The sequence below is a fragment of the Anthonomus grandis genome, chromosome 9 (genome assembly GCF_022605725.1).
Source record: "Anthonomus grandis grandis chromosome 9, icAntGran1.3, whole genome shotgun sequence".
Taxonomy (NCBI): Eukaryota; Metazoa; Arthropoda; class Insecta; order Coleoptera; family Curculionidae; genus Anthonomus; species Anthonomus grandis.
The window spans coordinates 29,362,640-29,383,294 of NC_065554.1; the positions used below are offsets into that span (position 1 = coordinate 29,362,640).

The 20,655-nt window shown below is 37.5% G+C and overlaps 1 protein-coding gene across 1 annotated transcript in view; it reads left to right on the forward strand.

Annotated features, from left to right (window-relative positions):
- LOC126740130 (octopamine receptor beta-3R-like) overlaps positions 1 to 20,655 on the forward strand; it is a 232,481-nt gene that overhangs the window by 97,153 nt on the left and 114,673 nt on the right. The window contains exon 2 of the mRNA XM_050446047.1: positions 15,168 to 16,266. Coding sequence (XP_050302004.1) covers positions 15,252 to 16,266 — 1,015 coding nt within the window. The 5' untranslated portion in view covers positions 15,168 to 15,251. The remainder of the gene's footprint in view (positions 1 to 15,167; positions 16,267 to 20,655) is intronic.

Genomic DNA, 20,655 nt, shown 5'->3' on the forward strand with positions numbered 1-20,655 from the left:
TAGAAGAACTATGACAGCAACTCAAGCATCTGAAAGAACCATATATATATCCATCCTTCCATAAACAATCCTCTATAACTTTGCCAACGATTAGCATACATCAAACGTTTAGATTTTACACTAGATGAAGAAGACTTTTTCAGGATTTTTTAAAGTGCTCTCATTCCCTTAGTTCTGCTCGGATCCTGTTATAACCCAGTGTTGGTATACTTAGTTTGATTTCGAAAAAAATCAATTTTTGGTGAAAAAATTCGATACGGGGGGTACACCCGAAAAGTGAAAAAACCTAAACTTTGAAGGTCTATATCTCGGCTTCTATGGGAGCTATCGGGAAAATTCCAACGGTTTTGTCTTAGTTTCGTCATTCTGAATCCAACAAGACCATCCGCAAGGTCGTAGCTTTTCTAATAGCTGAGATATGGCATTTTTGATGCCCATTTTTGGCCTCAAAAACGGACGTCGAAAACGACTTTTTCAGGATTTTCAAAGTGCTCTCATTCCCTTAGTTCTGCTCGGATCCTGTTATAACCCGGTGTTTTCGTGATCTAGGTGATCAGAATAAAACGTTGGTATACTTAGTTTGATTTCGAAAAAAATCTATTTTTGGTGAAAAAAATCGATACGGAGGGGTATACCCGAAAAGTGAAAAAACCCAAACTTTGAAGGTCGATATCTCGGCTTCTATAGGAGCTATCGGGAAAATTCCAACAATTTTGTCTTAGTTTCGTCATTCTGAATCCAACAGGACTATCCACAAGGTCGTAGCTCTTCTAATAGTTGAGATATGGCATTTTTGATGCCCATTTTTGGCCTCAAAAACGGACGTCGAAAACGACTTTTTCAGGATTTTCAAAGTGGTCTCATTCCCTTAGTTCTGCTCGGATCCTGTTATAACCCGGTGTTTTCGTGATCTAGGTGATCAGAAGAAGACGTTGGTATACTTAGTTTGATTTCGAAAAAAATCTATTTTTGGTGAAAAAATTCGATACGGGGGGGTATACCCGAAAAGTGAAAAAACCCAAACTTTGGAGGTCTATATCTGGGCTTCTATGGGAGCTATCGGGAAAATTCCAACGGTTTTGTCTTAGTTTCGTCATTCTGAATCCAACAAGACCATCCGCAAGGTCGTAGCTTTTCTAATAGCTGAGATATGGCATTTTTGATGCCCATTTTTGGCCTCAAAAACGGACGTCGTAAACGACTTTTTCAGGATTTTCAAAGTGCTCTCATTCCTTTAGTTCTGCTCGGATCCTGTTATAACCCGGTGTTTTCGTGATCTAGGTGATCAGAATAAGACGTTGGTATACTTAGTTTGATTTCGAAAAAAATCTCTTTTTGGTGAAAAAAATCGATACGGAGGGGTATACCCGAAAAGTGAAAAAACCCAAACTTTGAAGGTCGATATCTCGGCTTCTATGGGAGCTATCGGGAAAATTCCAACGGTTTTGTCTTAGTTTCGTCATTCTGAATCCAACAAGACCATCCGCAAGGTCGTAGCTTTTCTAATAGCTGAGATATGGCATTTTTGATGCCCATTTTTGGCCTCAAAAACGGACGTCGAAAACGACTTTTTCAGGATTTTCAAAGTGCTCTCATTCCCTTAGTTCTGCTCGGATCCTGTTATAACCCGGTGTTTTCGTGATCTAGGTGATCAGAATAAAACGTTGGTATACTTAGTTTGATTTCGAAAAAAATCTATTTTTGGTGAAAAAAATCGATACGGAGGGGTATACCCGAAAAGTGAAAAAACCCAAACTTTGAAGGTCGATATCTCGGCTTCTATAGGAGCTATCGGGAAAATTCCAACAATTTTGTCTTAGTTTCGTCATTCTGAATCCAACAGGACTATCCACAAGGTCGTAGCTCTTCTAATAGTTGAGATATGGCATTTTTGATGCCCATTTTTGGCCTCAAAAACGGACGTCGAAAACGACTTTTTCAGGATTTTCAAAGTGGTCTCATTCCCTTAGTTCTGCTCGGATCCTGTTATAACCCGGTGTTTTCGTGATCTAGGTGATCAGAAGAAGACGTTGGTATACTTAGTTTGATTTCGAAAAAAATCTATTTTTGGTGAAAAAATTCGATACGGGGGGGTATACCCGAAAAGTGAAAAAACCCAAACTTTGGAGGTCTATATCTGGGCTTCTATGGGAGCTATCGGGAAAATTCCAACGGTTTTGTCTTAGTTTCGTCATTCTGAATCCAACAAGACCATCCGCAAGGTCGTAGCTTTTCTAATAGCTGAGATATGGCATTTTTGATGCCCATTTTTGGCCTCAAAAACGGACGTCGTAAACGACTTTTTCAGGATTTTCAAAGTGCTCTCATTCCTTTAGTTCTGCTCGGATCCTGTTATAACCCGGTGTTTTCGTGATCTAGGTGATCAGAATAAGACGTTGGTATACTTAGTTTGATTTCGAAAAAAATCTCTTTTTGGTGAAAAAAATCGATACGGAGGGGTATACCCGAAAAGTGAAAAAACCCAAACTTTGAAGGTCGATATCTCGGCTTCTATGGTAGCTATCGGGAAAATTCCAACGGTTTTGTCTTAGTTTCGTCATTCTGAATCCAACGAGACTATCCGCAAGGTCGTAGCTCTTCTAATAGCTGAGATATGGCATTTTTGATGCCCATTTTTGGCCTCAAAAAGGGACGTCGAAAACGACTTTTTCAGGATTTTCAAAGTGCTCTCATTCCCTTAGTTCTGCTCGGATCCTGTTAGAACCCGGTGTTTTCGTGATCTAGGTGATCAGAATAAGACGTTGGTATACTTAGTTTGATTTCGAAAAAAATCTATTTTTGGTGAAAAAATTCGATACGGGGGGGTATACCCGAAAAGTGAAAAAACCCAAACTTTGAAGGTCGATATCTCGGCTTCTATGGGAGCTATCGGGAAAATTCCAACGGTTTTGTCTTAGTTTCGTCGTTCTGAATCCAACGAGACAGAGGTTTTAAGGATGTTATTTTAAATTCGTGACTTTTTTTCTAAAAAGTTCTCTTTCAATATTGGGAGTAGTCTCTTTCAATATGTATGTTTTCATTGATTTGCAGCAAGCAATTCCAGGTTTCTGGCAAGAAAATCTGATTTTATTTATTACTATTATGTTTTTGTATTGTCAATCTTTAGTCTTTAATAAAATCAAATTCAGTTGATTTCAATGAAGAAGTTTCACTAGTCAAGTATTTAATTTTTAACTTGATTATTATAAATACATATTACAAAATGTTTGGCCTCTCATTTTCTATTCCACATTTTACTGTTGCAAATAAAAAACATGATCATCGGCGAATTTTGGATGGAGCCGCTCAAGTTGAAGTTCATTAGGCTGTTCACACAGGTACCAAACTTCATAAATTTCATCCATTCAAAATGAAAATATTGCAAGAGTTAACCGAAGATGATTTCGATAAGCGAGTTGAGTTTTGTGAAAAAATTACTGAAGCGATTAATGATAATACTATTCATGTAAAGAATATCTGCTTCAGCGATTAATGCACATTTTATCTAAATGGATTTGTTAATAAGCATAACTGTAGATATTGGAGCAATGAAAATCATCATGCATTTGTAGAAGGGCATACCCATCTTACTATAACGCAAAATTCCCCGCGAATAAGACAAACAAAACCGCCCGTCCAAAAACGCACTAAACACCCATAAAGTTACTATTTACATTAAATAACTAAATAAAATCACATATCGCATATTCATTCCAGACGAGTGACTCACCATCATCAAGCAAAAACCTTAAACCTACATAAAATTATCTCTGAAACAATAATGCTAATAGATTGGCGAAGGCGTATAATTATTTCAACGCGACAAAACCGCATCTAAGATGCTATTTAAAATAATCGTAAACGAGTTGGCGAAAGTGCCGGGCATATTTTAGATATTTCGATTATTTCAAATTGGCTCGGACCCCCGTTTAAGGATTTGCCGAGAATTATTTGCTGTAAACCGTGAAACCGGCGATAACGTTGCCAATAGAACCGCATTCTTCAATAATCCAATTATTTTTCACGGTATTTCTAGTGTGTTTTTAATAATCTTATATTTAATGAATGTGTGATGCGGCAACATTGCATTCCGGCGCTTGATAGTGTGTATGAGAGTTTATTATACACTATACAGGATGATTGACGACCGACGGTACGTTAGCTGTATATGGAAAACGGAACGTAGCATTTTTCTGAAAATTTGGAATCCATAGTAACAGACAACGCTCTATCTGTATAAAATATTTTCAGCACTGTAGCGTTGCCGCTTATATAGAAAAATGGCAACACCTTTGATTTTTTAAATGGAACACCCTATATATTTTTAGATATTTTGAGTTCCTACTTCATTTTAAGTTTTTTTTAATCATACCTCCTTATACGTATCTCTAGCGGTTTTCAAGAAAAAAAATTATTTTGCGTGTTTTTGCTTAAAAACCAAGGTAGAGTCCCTAAAAACTCAAATTTTAAATATCACTTTAAAAAACCATCTTAATCAACCTTCCATAGGCTGATTTACTCAGCATTATACCGGGTCGTCGAAAATTAACTTACTATCTTTCATTTACTATAATGGCGAAAAGTGCATTTTTTAAATTATACTACTAGTAATACCTTTAATTTAATATAACATATTTATATACTTAATAAATCGCGTTTTAGAAACAAATACATATTTCCATTAAATTTGATGACAATTTTAAACATTTTAATTTTATAAAATCCTTCTTTCTCCTTTGTGTGTACTAGGACTATCTCTTTTCTCAATCACCACATCCCAACCATTGGGGGTTGAAATAGCAGTACCAGTTGGTGGGTGGAGGTTCTTTCGACGTCTGGTTGGAGGTGTGGGGGCAGGTTTAAAACGAAGCAGGAAAGTAACTTCATCCTCATCTTCAGAAGAGGAAGGTGAGCGATGGAGATGAGCCATTTTGCAAATCTACACGGTCATGATTAATTCCACGACACAAATCGGCCCAGACACGAAAAGACTAATCGGTACAAATGTTATACACAGCGCACAGTACGTTTTCCGTAGTAATTTGTTTTTACTTTTAAACATGGCCTCATCATCGTCAGATAAGGATGATATTTTATTAGATTCAAACTTAACAAAGTGGTATTTAATTAAAAATAAATAAACCAAGGATGTCAGTACACCCTTTAAATAAAAAAAGTTACTTTGGAGAATGCCATCACCTTTATGGACGTCGAAAACGACTTTTTCAGGATTTTCAAAGTGCTCTTATTCCCTTAGTTCTACTCGGATCCTGTTATAACCCGGTGTTTTCGTGATCTAGGTGATCAGAATAAGACGTTGGTATACTTAGTTTGATTTCGAAAAAAATCAATTTTTGGTGAAAAAAATCGATACGGAGGGGTATACCCGAAAAGTGAAAAAACCCAAACTTTGAAGGTCGATATCTCGGCTTCTATGGGAGCTATCGGGAAAATTCCAACGGTTTTGTCTTAGTTTCGTCATTCTGAATCCAACGAGACCATCCGCAAGGTCGTAGCTCTTTTAATAGCTGAGATATGGCATTTTTGATGCCCATTTTTGGCCTCAAAAACGGACGTCGAAAACGACTTTTTCAGGATTTTCAAAGTGCTCTCATTCCTTTAGTTCTGCTCGGATCCTGTTATAACCCGGTGTTTTCGTGATCTAGGTGATCAGAATAAGACGTTGGTATACTTAGTTTGATTTCGAAAAAAATCAATTTTTGGTGAAAAAATTCGATACGGGGGGGTATACCCGAAAAGTGAAAAAACCCAAACTTTGAAGGTCGATATCTCGGCTTCTATGGGAGCTATCGGGAAAATTCCAACGGTTTTGTCTTAGTTTCGTCATTATGAATCCAACGAGACCATCCGCAAGGTCGTAGCTCTTTTAATAGCTGAGATATGGCATTTTTGATGCCCATTTTTGGCCTCAAAAACGGACGTCGAAAACGACTTTTTCGGGATTTTCAAAGTGCTCTCATTCCCTTAGTTCTGCTCGGATCCTGTTATAACCCGGTGTTTTCGTAATCTAGGTGACCCAAATAAGACGCTGGTATACTTAGTTTGATTTCGAAAAAAATCAATTTTTGGTGAAAAAATTCGATACGGGGGGGTATACCCGAAAAGTGAAAAAACCCAAACTTTGAAGGTTGATATCTCGGCTTCTATAGGAGCTATCGGAAAAATTCCAACGGTTTTGTCTTAGTTTCGTCATTATGAGTCCAACGAGACCATCCGCAAGGTCGTAGCTCTTTTAATAGCTGAGATATGACTTTTTTGATGCCCATTTTTGGCCTCAAAAACGGACGTCGAAAACGACTTTTTCAGGATTTTCAAAGTGCTCTCATTCCCTTAGTTCTGCTCGGATCCTGTTATAACCCGGTGTTTTCGTGATCTAGGTGATCAGAATAAGACGTTGGTATACTTAGTTTGATTTCGAAAAAAATCAATTTTTGGTGAAAAAATTCGATACGGGGGGGTATACCCGAAAAGTGAAAAAACCCAAACTTTGAAGGTCGATATCTCGGCTTCTATGGGAGCTATCGGGAAAATTCCAACGGTTTTGTCTTAGTTTCGTCATTATGAGTCCAACGAGACCATCCGCAAGGTCGTAGCTCTTTTAATAGCTGAGATATGACTTTTTTGATGCCCATTTTTGGCCTCAAAAACGGACGTCGAAAACGACTTTTTCAGGATTTTCAAAGTGCTCTCATTCCCTTAGTTCTGCTCGGATCCTGTTATAACCCGGTGTTTTCGTGATCTAGGTGATCAGAATAAGACGTTGGTATACTTAGTTTGATTTCGAAAAAAATCAATTTTTGGTGAAAAAATTCGATACGGGGGGGTATACCCGAAAAGTGAAAAAACCCAAACTTTGAAGGTCGATATCTCGGCTTCTATGGGAGCTATCGGGAAAATTCCAACGGTTTTGTCTTAGTTTCGTCATTATGAATCCAACGAGACCATCCGCAAGGTCGTAGCTCTTTTAATAGCTGAGATATGACTTTTTTGATGCCCATTTTTGGCCTCAAAAACGGACGTCGAAAACGACTTTTTCAGGATTTTCAAAGTGCTCTCATTCCCTTAGTTCTGCTCGGATCCTATTATAACCCGGTGTTTTCGTGATCTAGGTGATCAGAATAAGACGTTGGTATACTTAGTTTGATTTCGAAAAAAATAAATCAATTTTTGGTGAAAAAATTCGATACGGGGGGGTATACCCGAAAAGTGAAAAAACCCAAACTTTGAAGGTCGATATCTCGGCTTCTATGGGAGCTATCGGGAAAATTCCAACGGTTTTGTCTTAGTTTCGTCATTATGAATCCAACGAGACCATCCGCAAGGTCGTAGCTCTTTTAATAGCTGAGATATGGCATTTTTGATGCCCATTTTTGGCCTCAAAAACGGACGTCGAAAACGACTTTTTCAGGATTTTCAAAGTGCTCTCATTCCCTTAGTTCTGCTCGGATCCTGTTATAACCCGGTGTTTTCGTGATCTAGGTGATCAGAATAAGACGTTGGTATACTTAGTTTGATTTCGAAAAAAATCAATTTTTGGTGAAAAAATTCGATACGGGGGGGTATACCCGAAAAGTGAAAAAACCCAAACTTTGAAGGTCGATATCTCGGCTTCTATGTGAGCTATCGGTAAAATTCCAACGGTTTTGTCTTAGTTTCGTCATTATGAATCCAACAAGACCATCCGCAAGGTCGTAGCTCTTTTAGTAGCTGAGATATGGCATTTTTGATGCCCATTTTTGGCCTCAAAAACGGACGTCGAAAACGACTTTTTCAGGATTTTCAAAGTGCTCTCATTCCCTTAGTTCTGCTCGGATCCTGTTATAACCCGGTGTTTTCGTGATCTAGGTAATCAGAATAAGACGTTGGTATACTTAGTTTGATTTCGAAAAAAATCAATTTTTTGTGAAAAAATTCGATACGGGGGGGTATACCCGAAAAGTGAAAAAACCCAAATTTTGAAGGTCGATATCTCGGCTTCTATGGGAGCTATCGGGAAAATTCCAACGGTTTTGTCTTAGTTTCGTCATTATGAATCCAACGAGACCATCCGCAAGGTCGTAGCTCTTTTAATAGCTGAGATATGGCATTTTTGATGCCCATTTTTGGCCTCAAAAACGGACGTCGAAAACGACTTTTTCGGGATTTTCAAAGTGCTCTCATTCCCTTAGTTCTGCTCGGATCCTGTTATAACCCGGTGTTTTCGTAATCTAGGTGACCCAAATAAGACGCTGGTATACTTAGTTTGATTTCGAAAAAAATCAATTTTTGGTGAAAAAATTCGATACGGGGGGGTATACCCGAAAAGTGAAAAAACCCAAACTTTGAAGGTCGATATCTCGGCTTCTATAGGAGCTATCGGAAAAATTCCAACGGTTTTGTCTTAGTTTCGTCATTATGAGTCCAACGAGACCATCCGCAAGGTCGTAGCTCTTTTAATAGCTGAGATATGACTTTTTTGATGCCCATTTTTGGCCTCAAAAACGGACGTCGAAAACGACTTTTTCAGGATTTTCAAAGTGCTCTCATTCCCTTAGTTCTGCTCGGATCCTATTATAACCCGGTGTTTTCGTGATCTAGGTGATCAGAATAAGACGTTGGTATACTTAGTTTGATTTCGAAAAAAATAAATCAATTTTTGGTGAAAAAATTCGATACGGGGGGGTATACCCGAAAAGTGAAAAAACCCAAACTTTGAAGGTCGATATCTCGGCTTCTATGGGAGCTATCGGGAAAATTCCAACGGTTTTGTCTTAGTTTCGTCATTATGAATCCAACGAGACCATCCGCAAGGTCGTAGCTCTTTTAATAGCTGAGATATGGCATTTTTGATGCCCATTTTTGGCCTCAAAAACGGACGTCGAAAACGACTTTTTCAGGATTTTCAAAGTGCTCTCATTCCCTTAGTTCTGCTCGGATCCTGTTATAACCCGGTGTTTTCGTGATCTAGGTGATCAGAATAAGACGTTGGTATACTTAGTTTGATTTCGAAAAAAATCAATTTTTGGTGAAAAAAATCGATACGGAGGGGTATACCCGAAAAGTGAAAAAACCCAAACTTTGAAGGTCGATATCTCGGCTTCTATGGGAGCTATCGGTAAAATTCCAACGGTTTTGTCTTAGTTTCGTCATTATGAATCCAACGAGACCATCCGCAAGGTCGTAGCTCTTTTAATAGCTGAGATATGGCATTTTTGATGCCCATTTTTGGCCTCAAAAACGGACGTCGAAAACGACTTTTTCAGGATTTTCAAAGTGCTCTCATTCCCTTAGTTCTGCTCGGATCCTATTATAACCCGGTGTTTTCGTGATCTAGGTGATCAGAATAAGACGTTGGTATACTTAGTTTGATTTCGAAAAAAATCAATTTTTGGTGAAAAAATTCGATACGGGGGGGTATACCCGAAAAGTGAAAAAACCCAAACTTTGAAGGTCGATATCTCGGCTTCTATGGGAGCTATCGGGAAAATTCCAACAGTTTTGTCTTAGTTTCGTCATTATGAATCCAACGAGACCATCCGCAAGGTCGTAGCTCTTTTAATAGCTGAGATATGACTTTTTTGATGCCCATTTTTGGCCTCAAAAACGGACGTCGAAAACGACTTTTTCAGGATTTTCAAAGTGCTCTCATTCCCTTAGTTCTGCTCGGATCCTGTTATAACCCGGTGTTTTCGTAATCTAGGTGACCCAAATAAGACGCTGGTATACTTAGTTTGATTTCGAAAAAAATCAATTTTTGGTGAAAAAAATCGATACGGAGGGGTATACCCGAAAAGTGAAAAAACCCAAACTTTGAAGGTCGATATCTCGGCTTCTATGGGAGCTATCGGTAAAATTCCAACGGTTTTGTCTTAGTTTCGTCATTATGAATCCAACGAGACCATCCGCAAGGTCGTAGCTCTTTTAATAGCTGAGATATGGCATTTTTGATGCCCATTTTTGGCCTCAAAAACGGACGTCGAAAACGACTTTTTCAGGATTTTCAAAGTGCTCTCATTCCCTTAGTTCTGCTCGGATCCTATTATAACCCGGTGTTTTCGTGATCTAGGTGATCAGAATAAGACGTTGGTATACTTAGTTTGATTTCGAAAAAAATAAATCAATTTTTGGTGAAAAAATTCGATACGGGGGGGTATACCCGAAAAGTGAAAAAACCCAAACTTTGAAGGTTGATATCTCGGCTTCTATAGGAGCTATCGGGAAAATTCCAACGGTTTTGTCTTAGTTTCGTCATTATGAATCCAACGAGACCATCCGCAAGGTCGTAGCTCTTTTAATAGCTGAGATATGGCATTTTTGATGCCCATTTTTGGCCTCAAAAACGGACGTCGAAAACGACTTTTTCAGGATTTTCAAAGTGCTCTCATTCCCTTAGTTCTGCTCGGATCCTGTTATAACCCGGTGTTTTCGTGATCTAGGTGATCAGAATAAGACGTTGGTATACTTAGTTTGATTTCGAAAAAAATCAATTTTTGGTGAAAAAATTCGATACGGGGGGGTATACCCGAAAAGTGAAAAAACCCAAACTTTGAAGGTCGATATCTCGGCTTCTATGGGAGCTATCGGGAAAATTCCAACGGTTTTGTCTTAGTTTCGTCATTATGAATCCAACGAGACCAACGGCAAGGTCGTAGCTCTTTTAATAGCTGAGATATGGCATTTTTGATGCCCATTTTTGGCCTCAAAAACGGACGTCGAAAACGACTTTTTCAGGATTTTCAAAGTGCTCTCATTCCCTTAGTTCTGCTCGGATCCTGTTATAACCCGGTGTTTTCGTGATCTAGGCGATCAGTATAAGACGTTGGTATACTTAGTTTGATTTCGAAAAAAATCAATTTTTGGTGAAAAAATTCGATACGGGGGGGTATACCCGAAAAGTGAAAAAACCCAAACTTTGAAGGTCGATATCTCGGCTTCTATGGGAGCTATCGGTAAAATTCCAACGGTTTTGTCTTAGTTTCGTCATTATGAATCCAACGAGACCATCCGCAAGGTCGTAGCTCTTTTAATAGCTGAGATATGGCATTTTTGATGCCCATTTTTGGCCTCAAAAACGGACGTCGAAAACGACTTTTTCAGGATTTTCAAAGTGATCTCATTCCCTTAGTTCTGCTCGGATCCTATTATAACCCAGTGTTTTCGTGATCTAGGTGATCAGAATAAGACGTTGGTATACTTAGTTTGATTTCGAAAAAAATAAATCAATTTTTGGTGAAAAAATTCGATACGGGGGGGTATACCCGAAAAGTGAAAAAACCCAAACTTTGAAGGTCGATATCTCGGCTTCTATGGGAGCTATCGGGAAAATTCCAACGGTTTTGTCTTAGTTTCGTCATTATGAATCCAACGAGACCATCCGCAAGGTCGTAGCTCTTTTAATAGCTGAGATATGGCATTTTTGATGCCCATTTTTGGCCTCAAAAACGGACGTCGAAAACGACTTTTTCAGGATTTTCAAAGTGCTCTCATTCCCTTAGTTCTGCTCGGATCCTGTTATAACCCGGTGTTTTCGTAATCTAGGTGACCCAAATAAGACGCTGGTATACTTAGTTTGATTTCGAAAAAAATCAATTTTTGGTGAAAAAAATCGATACGGAGGGGTATACCCGAAAAGTGAAAAAACCCAAACTTTGAAGGTCGATATCTCGGCTTCTATGGGAGCTATCGGGAAAATTCCAACGGTTTTGTCTTAGTTTCGTCATTATGAATCCAACGAGACCATCCGCAAGGTCGTAGCTCTTTTAATAGCTGAGATATGGCATTTTTGATGCCCATTTTTGGCCTCAAAAACGGACGTCGAAAACGACTTTTTCAGGATTTTCAAAGTGCTCTCATTCCCTTAGTTCTGCTCGGATCCTGTTATAACCCGGTGTTTTCGTGATCTAGGCGATCAGTATAAGACGTTGGTATACTTAGTTTGATTTCGAAAAAAATCAATTTTTGGTGAAAAAATTCGATACGGGGGGGTATACCCGAAAAGTGAAAAAACCCAAACTTTGAAGGTTGATATCTCGGCTTCTATAGGAGCTATCGGGAAAATTCCAACGGTTTTGTCTTAGTTTCGTCATTATGAATCCAACGAGACCATCCGCAAGGTCGTAGCTCTTTTAATAGCTGAGATATGGCATTTTTGATGCCCATTTTTGGCCTCAAAAACGGACGTCGAAAACGACTTTTTCAGGATTTTCAATGTGCTCTCATTCCCTTAGTTCTGCTCGGATCCTATTATAACCCGGTGTTTTCGTGATCTAGGTGATCAGAATAAGACGTTGGTATACTTAGTTTGATTTCGAAAAAAATCAATTTTTGGTGAAAAAATTCGATACGGGGGGGTATACCCGAAAAGTGAAAAAACCCAAACTTTGAAGGTCGATATCTCGGCTTCTATGGGAGCTATCGGTAAAATTCCAACGGTTTTGTCTTAGTTTCGTCATTATGAATCCAACGAGACCATCCGCAAGGTCGTAGCTCTTTTAATAGCTGAGATATGGCATTTTTGATGCCCATTTTTGGCCTCAAAAACGGACGTCGAAAACGACTTTTTCAGGATTTTCAAAGTGCTCTCATTCCCTTAGTTCTGCTCGGATCCTGTTATAACCCGGTGTTTTCGTGATCTAGGCGATCAGTATAAGACGTTGGTATACTTAGTTTGATTTCGAAAAAAATCAATTTTTGGTGAAAAAATTCGATACGGGGGGGTATACCCGAAAAGTGAAAAAACCCAAACTTTGAAGGTTGATATCTCGGCTTCTATAGGAGCTATCGGGAAAATTCCAACGGTTTTGTCTTAGTTTCGTCATTATGAATCCAACGAGACCATCCGCAAGGTCGTAGCTCTTTTAATAGCTGAGATATGGCATTTTTGATGCCCATTTTTGGCCTCAAAAACGGACGTCGAAAACGACTTTTTCAGGATTTTCAATGTGCTCTCATTCCCTTAGTTCTGCTCGGATCCTATTATAACCCGGTGTTTTCGTGATCTAGGTGATCAGAATAAGACGTTGGTATACTTAGTTTGATTTCGAAAAAAATCAATTTTTGGTGAAAAAATTCGATACGGGGGGGTATACCCGAAAAGTGAAAAAACCCAAACTTTGAAGGTCGATATCTCGGCTTCTATGGGAGCTATCGGGAAAATTCCAACGGTTTTGTCTTAGTTTCGTCATTATGAATCCAACGAGACCATCCGCAAGATCGTAGCTCTTTTAATAGCTGAGATATGGCATTTTTGATGCCCATTTTTGGCCTCAAAAACGGACGTCGAAAACGACTTTTTCAGGATTTTCAAAGTGCTCTCATTCCCTTAGTTCTGCTCGGATCCTATTATAACCCGGTGTTTTCGTGATCTAGGTGATCAGAATAAGACGTTGGTATACTTAGTTTGATTTCGAAAAAAATCAATTTTTGGTGAAAAAATTCGATACGGGGGGGTATACCCGAAAAGTGAAAAAACCCAAACTTTGAAGGTTGATATCTCGGCTTCTATAGGAGCTATCGGGAAAATTCCAACGGTTTTGTCTTAGTTTCGTCATTATGAATCCAACGAGACCATCCGCAAGGTCGTAGCTCTTTTAATAGCTGAGATATGGCATTTTTGATGCCCATTTTTGGCCTCAAAAACGGACGTCGAAAACGACTTTTTCAGGATTTTCAAAGTGCTCTCATTCCCTTAGTTCTGCTCGGATCCTATTATAACCTGGTGTTTTCGTGATCTAGGTGATCAGAATAAGACGTTGGTATACTTAGTTTGATTTCGAAAAAAATCAATTTTTGGTGAAAAAATTCGATACGGGGGGGTATACCCGAAAAGTGAAAAAACCCAAACTTTGAAGGTCGATATCTCGGCTTCTATGGGAGCTATCGGGAAAATTCCAACGGTTTTGTCTTAGTTTCGTCATTATGAATCCAACGAGACCATCCGCAAGATCGTAGCTCTTTTAATAGCTGAGATATGGCATTTTTGATGCCCATTTTTGGCCTCAAAAACGGACGTCGAAAACGACTTTTTCAGGATTTTCAAAGTGCTCTCATTCCCTTAGTTCTGCTCGGATTCTGTTATAACCCGGTGTTTTCGTGATCTAGGTGACCAGAATAAGACGTTGGTATACTTAGTTTGATTTCGAAAAAAATCAATTTTTGGTGAAAAAATTCGATACGGGGGGGTATACCCGAAAAGTGAAAAAACCCAAACTTTGAAGGTCGATATCTCGGCTTCTATGGGAGCTATCGGGAAAATTCTAACGGTTTTGTCTTAGTTTCGTCATTCTGAATCCAACGAGACCATCCGCAAGGTCGTAGCTCTTCTAATAGCTGAGATATGGCATTTTTGATGCCCATTTTTGGCCTCAAAAACGGACGTCGAAAACGATTTTTTCAGGATTTTCAAAGTGCTCTCATTCCCTTAGTTCTGCTCAAATCCTGTTATAACCCGGTGTTTTCGTGATCTAGGTGATTAGAATAAGACGTTGGTATACTTAGTTTGATTTCGAAAAAAATCAATTTTTGGTGAAAAAAATCGATACGGAGGGGTATACCCGAAAAGTGAAAAAACCCAAACTTTGAAGGTCGATATCTCGGCTTCTATGGGAGCTATCGGGAAAATTCCAACGGTTTTGTCTTAGTTTCGTCGTTCTGAATCCAACGAGACCATCCGCAAGATCGTAGGTCTTCTAATAGCTGTGATATGGCATATTTGATGCCCATTTTTGGCCTCAAAAACGGACGAAAAAGTTTTGTCTGCGCAGATTCCGGACCGTTTGTGCATTGGTCAAACTTCTGCTAGAACAAACCTAATGTGTAAGATGCTTGGATTTTAGTCCGCGGTCAATTTTTTAATATTATATTCTTTCTAAACATGGACATTTTCGAATGAAAAATAAAAAATAGTGTAAAACATGGGGTCTTACGTATGTTTGTAATGATTTCATAGATAAACTATATAAAATTTTACCATTGAAACATGTATATCATGCGACATAGGCGCACGCACTATTTAGTGCGGCATCTGCGACACATCAAAGATTTCAATAGTTCTCTAAACTGGACTTTACTTGTACATTTATATATTTAATTAATTCTCCCGTAACTGGCCATTTGTAACCAGTTGGAAATAAACCTTATTATTATTATAATCTCGTCTTATTTTTTAGATTTGCACGACGTCTCACTACAACAACAACAACTGCGACTAAACCAGTGCGGCCTCCGACCCAATTGATTCACCACCATTCACCATGATCGTCAACCCTATGGCGTCACACTCAGCCACCATAGCGTCCATAATTCCACACATCGCGACACTGGGTCTCGTGCAAAACATCAGCTCCAATCACAGCAACAACGTGACCAGCTTGGAAGCTTTCAAGCCCCATTGGACCGAACTGTTGCTTCTCATAGTAAAAGGATTCATTTTTTCCACAATAATATCGGGCGCGATCCTGGGAAACGCTCTGGTGATCATCAGCGTGCATAGACATAGAAAATTGAGGGTGATCACCAACTATTATGTGGTGAGTTTAGCGATGGCCGATATGTTGGTCGCCTTGTGTGCGATGACTTTTAACGCAAGCGTAGAACTAACCGGCGCTTGGATGTTTGGAACGGTGATGTGCGACGTGTGGAACAGTTTCGACGTGTATTTTTCCACCGCGAGCATTTTGCACTTGTGTTGTATCAGCGTGGATCGGTACTATGCCATAGTGCGCCCATTGGAGTACCCGATCACCATGACGCATCGTACTGTGTCTTTTATGTTGGCTAACGTGTGGCTGTTACCCGGTTTGATCAGTTTTATGCCGATTTTTCTTGGGTGGTACACCACTGAGGACCATTTGGTCGAGAAGGAGAAGCATCCCGAAATATGCGTTTTCGTTGTAAATAAATATTATGCCATAATATCGAGTTCGATTAGTTTCTGGATCCCTGGCACCTTAATGGTTATAATGTACTGTCGTATATATAAGGAGGCCATAAGGCAACGTAAGGCCTTATCGCGCACTTCGTCTAATATTATATTGAACTCTATCCACCAGCATAGAACCTCGTATAGGGAGAGGTACAGTGATAGATATAGTGATCAGTATTTGAATCCCGATAGTGAAATGACCACGGTGGGGCAGGTGAATGGTGGGGCGAGGAGGAGTACCAGTGCCGGTTCGGCGATTTCTTATGGTACCACCATAACTGAGTTTAATACCATGATGAATAGTCGGGATCCCGCTAAGGCCGCCACTGAATTAAATTTGAACGGTGAGTAGCCATTTTGACTTGCATTTTGAATGCTTTTTTTAATTATGAAATAAATGATTTCCTGATGATTGATGAAAAAATGACTACCCAGGTTGGTCCTTTCTCATCTTTACAAAAATTAAATGGTTTTGAATTTTAAAAATTATTTAAATATTAACGAACCAAATTAGAGTCAAAGTTTCGCACCCTCGTTGGTCTTTCTACTATGGGAATAAATATATGGTATCTATCGTATTCACAAGAAGGTATAACCAACGAATGATGAAAATAAAGACCTATGATTGAACTAATTATTAAGAACCAAATTAATTATTAAATTTAAATTGAGTTTCAAAATAAGTAAAAAAAAACAGGCTGACATTTATTTTTTATTTTACAATAATTAAATTAATTGTGGGTCAAAATTTTGCACCCTCGTTAGTCATTTTATTATAAAAATTATATATTTGTATATAAAGGTGAACCACCTATAATCTTCATAAGACTGCTTATAAACAACGAAGAAGAAAAGTAAAGACCTGTGACCGCTAAATTAAATAAAATAAAAAAAATAAATTGTTAACTTGATCTGCGGCATCTGTAGGTAATCAGTTATCATCTGTAAAGTTTGGACTGTGTATAATTTGTGTTTTATGCTTAGGATTTTAATGGATGATAGATATTTATATAGAAAAATTTAAATCGGTTTAGGCTATTTATATCGTTTCTAGCACCTGTTTTATACTTATTTGCTCAGAATATTGAGTAGAAGATCTAATGTTAAGAGCAGTAGAGTTAGTTTGTTAAAAAATAAATTTTAATTTTAATAAAGAAGGAGCTTATCCAGGTAATTTGGAATAGTAAATAGTCTGGAAAGGTGTATAAATGGCATATTTAGGAAATCGTTCTAGCTGAAATGCGAGTAGTGTTTACTTGCAATTAATCTTTGCTGCTCATTAATTTCATTTTTATTTTCATTTACAAATGATAAATTTTGTAGATCATTAGAGCTGAAATGAGAATAGTGTTCACGTGCAATCAACCTTTGCTGCTGATTTACTTCAATGATCTTTTCTAACATAAATGGGAACACATAATGTACTAAGAGTGCTAATAAGTGAGAAATTTCCACAATGTTCTCAGCAACAAATCGAATAATGCGAATAATGCTCAATTGCAAGACCATGAAGGAAAAATAGCTTTGTAGGTTAAAGGAGTTGGATGTGTATGAAAGATTTAAAGTAAAGGACGGTAGAGTCAGTTTGTTGAAAAAGAAATTTCAATTTTAATGGAGAAGAGCCTTATCCAGAGAATTTAGAATACCGAATAGCCTGGAAAGGTGTGTAAATAGCATATTTTGGAGATCATTATACCTGAAAGGTAAGTGGTGTTCAGCTGCAAGCAATCTTTGCTGCTAATTTACTTTAACGGTGACACTCCTCAGAAGGATGATCTTTGGTTTTCTAACATAAGTGGCAAACGCACAAGGTAATCTCGAGAGGCCAATATGTGGAACAACTCTAAGATGATTTTTGTAGAAAAACCCATAATATTCAATTGCAAAGCCATGAAGGAAAAATAGCTTTGTTTGTTGAAAGAGTTAAATGTGTATGAAAGATTGAATCTTAAGAGAGGTAGAGTCAGTTTTATGAAAAATAAATTTTAATTTTAATGGGGAAAAGCCTTATCCAGAGAATTTAGAATTCTGAATAGTCTGGAAAGGTTTGTAAATCGCATATGTTGGAGATCATTGTAGCTGAAATGAGAAAAGTGTTCACCTACAATCAACCTTTGCTGCTGATTTACTTCAAATACGACTCTCCTTGGAAGGATGATTTTTTCTAACATAAATGGGAACACAAAATGTACTGAGAATGCCAATAAGTGAGAAATGTCTGCAATGTTCTCAGTAACAAATCGAATAATGCTCAATTGCAAGACCATGAAGGAAACATTGCTTTGTTGGTTAAAGGAGTTGGATGTGTCTGAAAGAATAAAAGTAAGCAACGGTAGAGTCGGTTTGTTGAAAAAGAAATTTCAATTTTAATGGACAAGAGCCTTATCCAGAGAATTTAGAATACCTAATAGTCTGGAAAGGTGTATAAATAGCATATTTTGGAGATCATTATAGCTGAAAGGGAAGTAGTGTTCACTTGCAATTAATCTTTGCTGCTAATTTACTTTAATGGTGACACTCCTTAGAAGGATGATCTTTGGTTTTCTAACATAAATGGCAAACGTACAAAATAATCTGGAAAGGCCATTAGGTGGAACAATTCTAAGATGATTTTTGTAGCAAATCCCATAATATTCAATTGCCAAAACATGAAGGAAAAATAGCTTTAAGCTTAAATTTAAGTGCGAAAAGTCTACAATACTCTCAGTAAAAAATCGAATAATGCTCAATTGCAAGCCCATGAAGGAAAAATAGCTTTGTAGGTTAAAGGAGTTGGATGTGTATGAAAGATTAAAGTGGGCGACGGCAGAGTCAGTTTGTTGAAAAAGAAATTTCAATTTTAATGGAGAAGAGCCTTATCCAGAGAATTTAGAATACCGAATAGCCTGGAAAGGTGTGTAAATGGCATATTTTGGAGATCATTATACCTGAAAGGGAAGTGGTGTTCAGCTGCAATTAATCTTTGCTGCTAATTTACTTTAATGGTGACACTCCTTAGAAGGATGATCTTTGGTTTTCTAACATAAATGGTAAACGCACAAAGTAATCTGGAAAGGCCAATAGGCGGAACAATTCTAAGATGATTTTAGTAGGAAATGGAATAATGTTCAATTGCAAAGCCATGAATGAAAAATAGCTTTGTTGGTTGGACCAGTTGAATATGTGTGAAAGATTAAAGGGACAAGAAAGGTCTAAAAAATACATATCTTAGAGATCATCGTAGCTGAAATGGAGGTAATGTTCAGCCACAAACAATCTTCGCTAATAATTATAAAAAAGGGGCTAAAATAAGGGGCTTGTCCAGGTAATTTGGAATACTGAATAGTCTGGAAAACCCTATAAATGATATATCTTATCGTTCATTGTAGCTGAAATAGGAGTAGTGTACACCTGTAAATAATCTTCTCTGCTAATTCACTTCAAATATTAAACTCCTTAGAAGGATGATTTTCCAACATAAGTGAGAAAACAACATATTCTGGGAAGGGCAATAAGTGGAATATTTTTAAAATGATCCCAGCAATAAATCGAATAATGCTCAAATGCAAAACTATAACGGAAAAATAATTAGTTGGTTGGAGGAGTTGGATGTGTGTGAAAGATTAAATGTTACCAGCGGTAAATTCAGTTTTCTGAATAAAAAATTTTAATTTTAATTAAGAAGGGGCTTATCCAGGGAATTTGGAATACTGAATAATCTGGAAAGGTCTGTGAATGACAAACCTTGGGGATTATCGTAGCTGAAATGGAAGGAGTGTTTACCTGCAAACAGTCTTTACTGCTGATTTACTTCAATTGTGAAATTCCCTAGAAGGATGATCTTTTTTTATATAAATGGGAACACAAAATGATGTGGAAATGCTAATACAATAGCTTTATTGGATGTGTTTGAATGAGTAAAATTTAACAGCAGTAAAATCATTAAAGCCTCATAATATTAATTAAAAAATTATTTAATTAAAGTTGAGTTTTAAAATATAGGAACAATTTATTAATTTAAATTATAAAAAAATAGGTTTATCGGGATACTCCGTAAGACGTGCTACCTTTAATGTTTTGAAACTATATCGACTCGGGTTAAGGTAGTATCACACAGAGAGCTTATGCTTCCTTAGTGTGGATGCTGTATTTTTGCTCCAAAACCGGAGTTAATGGAGCTGATTATACAAATTCGTTGTTTGCTCCTGTTCGTAATCCCTTATATTTTTTTTTTAGTTTTTCCTTTGATTCTCTGGTTGCCCTGCCTTGATGAAGCCAAAAAGCAAAAACACGTGTAGACAGGTATATATAGAATATCCCGACAAACCTATTCTTCTGCTATTTAACTCTCCGTACAATCTTTAATTTTTTTAATTATAAAATTAAATAGTCAAACCTTTGAACCATCGTTGGTCCCTAGGTTGTGTGTAAATAGGTGATTGATTATTTATGACCAACGAAGGTGAAAAATAAAGACTCTTTCGAATTTAATTGATTAAAAAAAGGATATTGAACGAGGGCTAAAGACAAAGACTTTAATTTAATAAAATCTTTGTCGCTAGCTTATATACATATTTTGAGACAAATGTTATTTATTTTATGTTCATATATACATATCGTACATAAGTTCAATTATTGACTTAACTCTGTAAGGAAATAAAATGACGCATGTGTGTATATGCAAACTAAGGTGTCTAATATATATCGATATATGAAAAGAAAGAAAATATGAAAATTTTCACTACTTTTTGAAT